General features: G+C 39.9%; 1 protein-coding gene across 1 annotated transcript; it reads right to left on the bottom strand.

Moving 5' to 3' along the window:
• Positions 1 to 792: 792 nt before the first annotated feature.
• On the bottom strand, positions 793 to 8950 carry DUSP12 (dual specificity phosphatase 12). The gene is made up of 6 exons (XM_061400346.1): positions 8496 to 8950; positions 5721 to 5834; positions 5510 to 5628; positions 4622 to 4718; positions 4127 to 4313; positions 793 to 1200 (listed from the first exon to the last, which is right to left on the bottom strand). Exons 1-6 carry the CDS (start codon positions 8837 to 8839, stop codon positions 1024 to 1026), a joined length of 1038 nt encoding a protein of 345 aa, XP_061256330.1. The 5' UTR covers positions 8840 to 8950; the 3' UTR covers positions 793 to 1023.
• Positions 8951 to 9741: the final 791 nt, after the last annotated feature.

Here is a 9741-nt window from a genome sequence, read left to right on the forward strand (position 1 = left end):
GTTGGTGTTTATGTACATATAGATACACTCACATGTGAAGATATGTAATATGTATTAAGAACATGGACTACTTTATTAGCTATTTCTGATCTCATGTAAATGTTCAAACATCTAATCAGGTACAATTCTAACTATTATCAATGAGTAAAATAAATTCATCTCCAGAGATCACATTAAAAAGCTAATCTGGACATATTACCTTTCCCAATACTCTTAACACACCAGGCTAAAAAGGTGATTGATATGCAGTTACCCCACATTTAATTTTCTTCATCATTAGAAACATACCTAACATTAATATATTTCTTTAAGCAGATTACTTCCAAAAGTATCTTAAACACGTTTTTCTAAAAACTCAGATAACTGGGATTCCAGAACAAAAGTAGAAAAAAGACATTTTAGTCAGCATTTTACTGATGTCCTTTCCTTCTACATTTCCAAGAAAAATCCAGACTTACGTAGCTTTACTAATGTCCCTTAAAAGAAAATGTCAAAACACATCCAAGAAAATTTGCTTTACATTTCTAGAAATAAAAGGATGTCACTTAAATATGACAGTTTAAAATTTTTGGACATTATTCTGTCCATCTAGACCTGAAGAATTCTTAACTAACATTCCAAAAATCACAACTGTAAGGAAGTGACATATGTGTAATTATGGCTGATTTGCATTTTTCTATAGCAGAAACCAACACAAGATTGTAAAGCAATTTTCCTCCAATTAAAAAATAAATTTTTAAAAAAGATGAGGAAAAAATCACAACTTTTAATATATATGAAATAAAGAAAGTATCCAGGTTATAGAAGATTTTAATATCAAAGTATAATTTACATGATTAAAAAGTTCTGATTTCTATACAAAGTATTCTACATAGACAGTAATAAGAAGCTGACAATGTATAATTTCTAAGTAACATCAAGTGATTTTATCTTCTCACATTGCAAATGAAATGTTAACAGCCTAAAAACTACACAATCTGCCACGGATGACGATAAGGAAGAGCAGCACATATCAGCAAGTCATCACATGAAACAAGTTCCTGTTTCTCTTGTTTGTGATCCCCACATTGGCAGCGTTTTCGTTTCGTCCACTCTGCTCTTATGTATTTGAAAAGCGGGTGCTATCCATCTGCCACATGAGCACTGTTCACCATACCAGTTGAAAGAACCCAACTTGGCATTGCATTTGGGGCAGAGAAGCTAAAAGAAAACAGATGTGTTAGTTCTTCTCTCACTTTTATATAAAACAAGTAATTATCTTTGGTAACACAGGATATAAAACAGTTAAGACATGGCTCATAGCTTCAAGGAGTTGATGATCTAACCAGTGAGAGGAAACGTAATGGCAATTTATTATAAGGGATAGTAGACTGCAATAATTCTTAAGTATGTTGTACTCTGGGAGTACAGAGAAGGAATAGATTAATTCCAGAATGAAAGGAGAAAGGTGAAGACTGAGGCATGAAACAGAAGGCTTCATGACTGTGGCATATATGTTGACTTTTTTTTTTTACCTAAAGACTTAAATTTTTATTTCTAATTAGCTAGTACTAAGACTAGAGCATTTCAAGCAAACAGTACAGACATGAGCATACCTGATCCACACTTTAAATACAGTGTCATCATAAACAAGATGAGACAGAAAAATCTTTCATTATCCACACACCATATTATGTGTTTACTTTTAAACCAACTATAAAGAAAGTTTGTACATAAAACTCAGAACTAAAATTGATTACATAACTATCTACAAGTTTTTAGTTTGACAAAATATACCACATTCCTCAAAACAATTAAACATAAGAGTTACTGTATGAACCAGTAATTCCAATTCTGGGTATATATTCGAAATAAAGGCAGGGACCCAAACAGGTATTTGTATATCCATGTTCATAGCAGCATTATTCCCAATACCCAAAGGGAGGAAGCAACCCAGATATCCGTGGATAGATGAGTAGACAAAAAAAAATGTGGTATACACATAAAATGGAAGACTATTCAGCAGTAAAAAGGAAGGAAACTGACGCACACTGCAACATGGATGAACCTTGAGGACATTATGCCAAGTGCAATAAGCCAGCCACAAATTTATGAGGCACCTGGAGGAGTCACATTCATAAAAGCAGAGAGTAGAACAGTGGTTGCCAGGGACTGGGGAGGAGGGGGTGGGGATTAGTGTTTAAGGGGTAATTAGTTAATTAGTGTTTAATGGGTATGGCATTTCAACTGGGGAAGATGGTGGTGATGGTTGCACAATGTGAACATTCTCAATACTACTGAATTACACACTAAAAATAGTTAAAATGGTAAATTTATGTTATGACTATTTTACCATAATTTAAAAAAACCACATTCATAATATATGTATGTCAGACCATTTGTGCCGTACACCTTCAACTTATACAATGCTGTATATCAATTATATCTCAATAAACTGAAAAAAAAAAAAACAAAAAAAAAACTGTGTATCTCAAAGCTGAGATAAGCAACAGACTGGATAAAACACCTGCATTATGTGAAACACTAGACGACATAAACAGCTCCTAAATTCCTTAGAAAAAGACAAAACCCATTGAAATGCACCAAGGATATGAAGGAAATTTCCTGCGAAACAAAGTATAAATGGCTGATAAGTACATAAGGATGTTGGTCTCAGCAGCAGTCATAGAGATTCAAATTAAGACACCTTAGGATTAACATTTTTCATCTCATAGACAGACAAAACCTTACTGATTTTATAATATCCATATGCCAACGGTATGGGGAAGTGAGTACATGCATTCAACGTTAGTGAAAGGCAAATTTGTGTGGGCATTGTTAAGGTTAGCCCAGAATATTAGTAATATTTTAAAATGTACACTCTTCAAGCCAGGAATTCCACTTTTAGGTATATATTCTATAAGAAAATAAAGGTACAAAGAAGTATGCACAAATGTGACCTAGAATATGTCACAAAAAAATAAAATAAGTGCCTTTATCTTGGATGCTTTCCAGATTAAATAAAAGCAGCAAGGGAATTCCCTGGGCATCCAATGGTTAAGACTATGCTTTCACTGCTGAGGGCCAGGGTTCAATTCCTGGTCAGCAAACCAGGATCCCACAAGCCACAAGGGGCAGCCAAGATAAATAAAAGCAGCAAGGCATAAACATAAGCCACAAAAGAAAAAACAATAAAGTGGACTTCAACAAATAGTATCAAGAGTCAGAAGTGACTGCTGTACAAGGTTTATTTGGTAGCGATAACAATGGTGACAGATTCTAAAACCTGTGAACATACTAAAAACCACTGAAAACATACTAAACATACTAAAAACCACATACACTTTCCATGGGTGAATTATATTGCAAGTGAATTATATCTCAATAAAGCAGCAGCATCTGAAAACATGGGTTTGAATATAGGGTACCCCCTTCTAGGCAAGACATTAACTAATGTAAATTAAGTTTCCTCATATATAAAATGTGAATATATATCTGCTCTATTTTATAAAATTATTGTATTCTTCAAATGAAATACAGTGAGAGTTTCATAAAAACTCACTATACAAACTTAGATAATCTTTAAACATCATTACCTCTTAGATTAAGAATATCTTTACATTAATATCAAGTAAACCTAAAAAGAGTTGTAGCGGTCACAGGATGCTCATATGAGCTGCATTCTTTACAATTAGTAAGAAATGAAAAAGAATCTCATAACAAATATATAAAACTGAAAGAATCAAGAAAACAGAGATACATAGAGCCAAAGGAGAAAAAAGGAAGATTAAGAAGAAATTTTAAATCTAACTTTAAAAAATCTGTGATTGGCCCTACTTCTTACAAAGCTCAAGTTTGGCTAAATATATTCTAGTTTGTCTTAATTTGAAAAAATATAAACAATAGCCTTAAAAGGAATTAACTGAGACCAAAAGCTCTCAACCAGAAAGTGGATCACTGTTTTAGATCACCTGGTTTTTAATTAACTAATTTATCTTTGATAGAATCTTGCCTATCCTACAGAGATATAATCTTTAGAAAGAAAGCAGTTAAGATGGAGTAAAACACTAAAGCATGGTTTAAAATGAAAGAAGGAACAAAATACAGATGACATAATAAAACTAAAGAAAGTAAAATGTGTTCTCACCTGTCCATCCATCACTCCCAACAAAGTGGATTCCATCCACTGTACAGGTTCAATGAAGTAAGATGTACACTGAGCCTGACTGCCTGCGGAAAGCATGGGGGATGCCGTCATCCTCTTGTGGGCAAAGGCTATAGGACCACTTCCTTCATTATGATCCAAAACGCTAGAACTTCTAAATAAAGATCGCCTGCAACCCCCAAACAAACAAAAACATTAATGATTTCCAAAAGAATGGAAAAATAGATTAAAAGTGCAGTTATTTCTTAGAGGGCAAATTAATATAACAATGATTATGCTATTTTAATTTTTGATAACCTCTACAAGTAACCAGATAACTTTTAAGAATTCATATTCACCTTGAAACCAGATCTGAATATGAAATTTCTGTATTATTCCATTAAACAAATTCTTCCTACAAGATTTTAAGAAACTCAAACTTTCAGTACTTTTCTACTGAGACAAAGTAAAATCTCCAAAGGATACAAAATACTTTACCTGCACTTTCTACATTTGTAGAGACCCCCATCTTTCAATCCTTGTGAAATGGCAGATGGGTCAACAGCAAAGAGTTCCTGAGGTAAGTTCTGCAATTCTACGTAACATAAAACATATCCATTTGTCAAAATCAACTCTACATTTTCAGACAATATTCAGTTTGTGTCAAACTGAGGCAAGTTGCTCAGTGGTAAAGAATCCACATGCCAATACAGAAGACGAAGGTTCGATCTGTAGGTTGGGAAGATCCCCGGGAGAAGGAAATGGCAGCCCACTCCAGTATTCTTGCCTGGGAAATCCCATGGACAGAGGAGCCAGTCCATGGGGTCACAAGAGAGTCAGACACAACTTAGCAACTAAACAACAAAATGCTAATCTCAGAAATTAAAAAAAATCTCCCGTGTTGAGGAATGAGGACGAGGTGGGAGAGCACAGTGATGCAGCCCTTGGCTTCCAGGCACAGACTGCCTGACTTCAAGTTCGAGCCAGCCATTTACAAACCATGTGACCCTGAACAAGCTATTTCTTGCTAAACCATGGTTTCAAAATGAAATTAAAGTACCTGCTTCAAAAGTGAAATAATGCACCTGAAGCATCTGGTGTCAGAGTAAACCACATCTACAAAGGACTGAATGTGCTGTGCTTCGGTTGCTCAGTTGTGTCTGACTCTTAGCAACCCCATGGACTATATAGCCCGCCAGGCTCCTTAGTCCATGGGATTTCCGAAAGTAAGAATACTGGAGTAGGTTGTGATGACCTCCTCCAGGGGATCTTCCCAACCCAGGGATGGAACCCAGGTCTCCGGCATTGTGGGCAGATCCTTTACCCAGGCTGAGCCACCAGGGACGCCCAAAAAGGACTGAATACATACTGCCAATTATTACTTACCTGGATACTTCTCTGTAACCTTTTGTAAACGATATTGTTTATAAACTGCACTGGAGGTATCCACTTCACAGCCCATTGCCTGGTATAATTTCAGTTGCCACTCAAACCCCTCATTCATCCTGCAAGGGCAAACAGATACAGAGTTAAATTTTCTTTAAATAAATAAAACTGCATCACAAAAGCAGAATTATTACTATATCAAGTAACTCACTTGGCCTCTGGCTTGACAGTCTTAAGGTTTTCATAGGCTTCTTCAAAGGTAAGCTGGTCAGTCTTCATCATAAAAGCAGTTATTACAGTCACACTTCGACTGACCCCTGAATGACTGAAAAAGAAACCTTTAAAATATCAAATAGCAACAATTACAAAAACAAAACACCCACCCCCTATAAATGGTAAAGTTTGGGTCCACTTCTTGTCTGCTTCTTCTACTCAAGTAAATCCTATGCCTCTGAAATACTACTGCTACACAAAAGAAGTATTCCTTGATTTCCTTATTCACTTTTAAGTCTGAACCATGTGAATGTACTACCTACTGAAAAATAATTACACTAATTTTTTAACACCTTACAATGCCTTCACATAAGAAAGCCTTCCTCAGCGATCAATGCAAAGAAATAGAGGAAAACAAAAGAATGGGAAAGACTAGAGATCTCTTCAAGAAAATTAGAGATACCAAGGGAACATTTCATGCAAAGATGGGCTCGATAAAGGACAGAAATGGTATGGACCTAACAGAAGCAGAAGATATTAAGAAGAGGTGGCAAGAATACACAGAAGAACTGTACAAAAAAGCTTCACGACCCAGATAATCACAATGATGTGATCCCTCACCTAAAGCCAGACATCCTAGAATGCAAAGTCAAGTGGGCCTTGGGAGGCATCACTACGAACAAAGCTAGTGGAGGTGATGGAATTCCAGTTGAGCTATTTCAAATCCTGAAAGATGATGCTGTGAAAGTGCGGCACTCAATATGCCAGCAAATTTGGAAAACTCAGCAGTGGCCACAGGACTGTAAAAGGTAAGTTTTCATTCCAATCCCAAAGAAAGGCAATGCCAAAGAATGCTCAAACTACCACACAATTGCACTCATCTCACACGCTAGTAAAGTAATGCTCAAAATTCTCCAAGCTAGGCTTCAGCAATAAGTGAACCGTGAACTTCCAGATGTTCAAGCTGGTTTTAGAAAAGGCAGAGGAACCACAGATCAAATTGCCAACATCCGCTGGATGAAAAAAGCAAGAGAGTTCCAGAAAAACATCTATTTCTGCTTTATTGACTATGCCAAAGCCTTTGACTGTGTGGATCATAATAAACTGTGGAAAATTCTAAAAGACATGGGAGTATCAGACCACCTGACCTGCCTCTTGAGAAACTTATATGCAGGTCAGGAAGGCACAGTTAGAACTGGACATGGAAGAACACACTGGTTCCAAATGGGAAAAGGAGTACGTCAAGGCTGTGTACTGTCAGCCTGCTTATTTAACTTATACTCAGAGTACATCATGAGAAACGCTGGGCTGGAAGAAGCACATCTGGAATCAAGATTGCCAGGAGAAATATCAATAACCTCAGATATGCAGATGACACCACCCTTATGACAGAAAGTGAGGAGGAACTACAAAGCCTCTTGATGAAAGTGAAAGAGGAGAGTGAAAAAGTTGGCTTAAAGCTCAACATTCAGAAAACTAAGATCACGTCATCTGGTTCCATCACTTCATGGGAAATAGATGGGGAAACAGTGTCAGACTTTGTTTTTGGGGGCTCCAAAATCACTGCAGATGGTGATTGCAGCCATGGAATTAAAAGACCCTTACTCCTTGGAAGGAAAGTTATGACCAACCTAGATAGCATATTGAAAAGCAGAGACATTACTTTGCCAACAAAGGTCCGTCTAGTCAAGGCTATGGTTTTTCCAGTGGTCATGTATGGATGTGAGAGTTGGACTGTGAAGAAAGCTGAGCACTGAAGAATTGATGCTTTTGAACTGTGGTGTTGGAAAAGACTCTTGAGAGTCCCTTGGACTGCAAGGAGATCCAACCAGTCCATTCTGAAGGAGATCAGCCCTGGGATTTCTTTGGAAGGAATGATGCTAAAGCTGAAACTCCAGTACTTTGGCCACCTCATGTGAAGAGTTGACTCATTGGAAAAGACTCTGATGCTGGGAGGGACTGGGGGCAGGAGAAGAAGGGGACAACAGAGGATGAGATGGCTGGATGGCATCACTGACTCGATGGACTGAGTCTGAGTGAACTCCGGGAGTTGGTGATAGGGAGGCCTGGCCTGCTGCAATTCATGGGGTCGAAAAGAGTCGGACACGACTGAACGACTGAACTGAACTGAATGGCTTGAGAACAAATCTAAACTCTTTTGCTCTTGGTTTTAAAGGCCCTGGAGATCTGGTCCCAAACTTCTATTTTATCTTTATATAATATTTATAACAAAGGCTGGCTGTAAAATTGCTGACTCAGTAAGCGTAAACTGTTGTTATTATACTCCTTCTGCCACTGCTACGTCCTAATCAATTTTTCTCTCCCCAAATCTCCCCTACACTGGCCACGCCAGCCCCAAACAAGAACAATGAAAATAGCCTGCTCTCCCTCTTAAGTCTGAATAACCTTAACCTCTATTCATCTCTCTTACTACACACCTCGCATCCCAGTCTGCATTTCCTCAGTATGTGTCTGGCTACTCGAGAAGAGATTTAAACTCTTTAGGTGTAGAGACTTAGTCATTTATCTGAAGATTCCTCCTACCCTGGAAAACTCAGCGGCTGCAGAATGACCCAACATAAACAAAATGAATGAAAAGCCTGCGCTTCGTCAGGGGACCGCGTCCCGCCCACTCCTCTCTCTGACACAAGCCTACGGAAGAGGGAGCTGGGACAGCCCTCTGGTCCTCTTCTGGGCCCTGGGAGGCAAAGGGTGAGGTGGGCCAGGGTAGAAGCGTGGTGAGGTTGCTCTCCCCACGGACCCGACCACTCACCAGTGCACCAGCACCGCGCGGCCCTCGGCGCGAGCCTGGACAATGAAGGCCACACAGCGGTCCAGATGACTGAGCAGGTCGGTCTCAGGTTTGTCCAGCGCTGGCACGAAGAGACTCCGTAGACCCTCGACCCCAGCCCCCGTTTTGAAGTTAGGCTCCTCCGAGTCCACCGTCAGCACTGCCGTGACGCCCGCCTCCCTCAGGTGGTCTGGCTCCGCGACGGCCGCGGCTCCACCCAAGAACAGCCCCGGACGCACTTCCAGCATATGCCTGGCAGAGCTGGCCCGGCTCTGGCTGCCGATCTGGTGCTCCCAGCCATGGCTCCCCTCCTGCGCCTCCAACATGGCGGCGCCCGGGGGCCGGGCAGCGGCTGGCCCTACCACCGAGTAGGCAATCGGCTAGAACGTCCTTACTTTAGGCCCAGCCGGCTGAGTTGCGCCGCTGCTGCCTCGGAGGATTTCCTCGACCGCTGGAATGTGGATTTACTGGGGAAGGTGACGTGACTTCGGCCTGGGCGGAGCTAAACCCCATTCGCAGCCGCTTCTGAACCCTAACGCAAATACCTACAGGGTTTCTCAGGCTCTTAGGGTTGAGATTTTTATAGATTTCTGCAGAAGCAGAAAATGGATTCAAGTTGAAATGATGGTCACACCAACTGAGTCAGTACCATAATCTTATGCATTTGAAATACAACGCTTTTCCAGTACGTATGAAATCATTTGTTTGTAGTTCTTCTCTTGTAACTTTTTACTTTTTTTTTCTTTTTGCCCCCCTCCTTTTTTTTATTGGTATGTGACTTCTTGTTGGTGTATATTCTGTATGTTTGAAAATATTGATCCCATGGTTTTGTGTCAGTGCACTCCAAAGACCACCAAGAATCCACGTGTAGTTTTAAATAAATTGAGTTTATTACTCAATCATGAACTGTAGAATTTTGGGAAATGCAGGTCTTAAGAGAATGTTGCTGCTGCTGCTAAGTCACGTCAGTCGTGTCCGACTCTGTGAGACCCCACAGACAGCAGCCCACCAGGCTCCCGTCCCTGGGATTCTCCAGGCAAGAACACTGGAGTGGGTTGCCATTTCCTTCTCCAGTGCATGAAAGTGAAAAGTGAAAGTTAAGTCGCTCAGTCATGTACGACTCTTAGCGACCCCGTGGACTGCAGCCTACCAGGCTCCTCCGTCCATGGGATTTCCCAAGCAAGAGTACTGGAGTGGGGTGCCTTGCTGCTGCTGCTGCTAAGTCACT

Source organism: Bos javanicus, chromosome 3, assembly GCF_032452875.1.
Source record: "Bos javanicus breed banteng chromosome 3, ARS-OSU_banteng_1.0, whole genome shotgun sequence".
Taxonomy (NCBI): Eukaryota; Metazoa; Chordata; class Mammalia; order Artiodactyla; family Bovidae; genus Bos; species Bos javanicus.

What these genes read in the sequence shown, in the direction of transcription:
- DUSP12 (XM_061400346.1), bottom strand. Translation starts at nt 8,839, where the DNA reads ATGTTGGAGGCGCAGGAGGGGAGCCATGGCTGGGAGCACCAGATCGGC. An exon ending in ACTGTCAAGCCAGAGGCCAA is followed by an intron (nt 5,629 to 5,720) that starts GTGAGTTACTTG and finishes TTGCCCTTGCAG; the next exon opens with GATGAATGAGGGGTTTGAGT. An exon ending in TACAAATGTAGAAAGTGCAG is followed by an intron (nt 4,314 to 4,621) that starts GTAAAGTATTTT and finishes TGGGGGTTGCAG; the next exon opens with GCGATCTTTATTTAGAAGTT.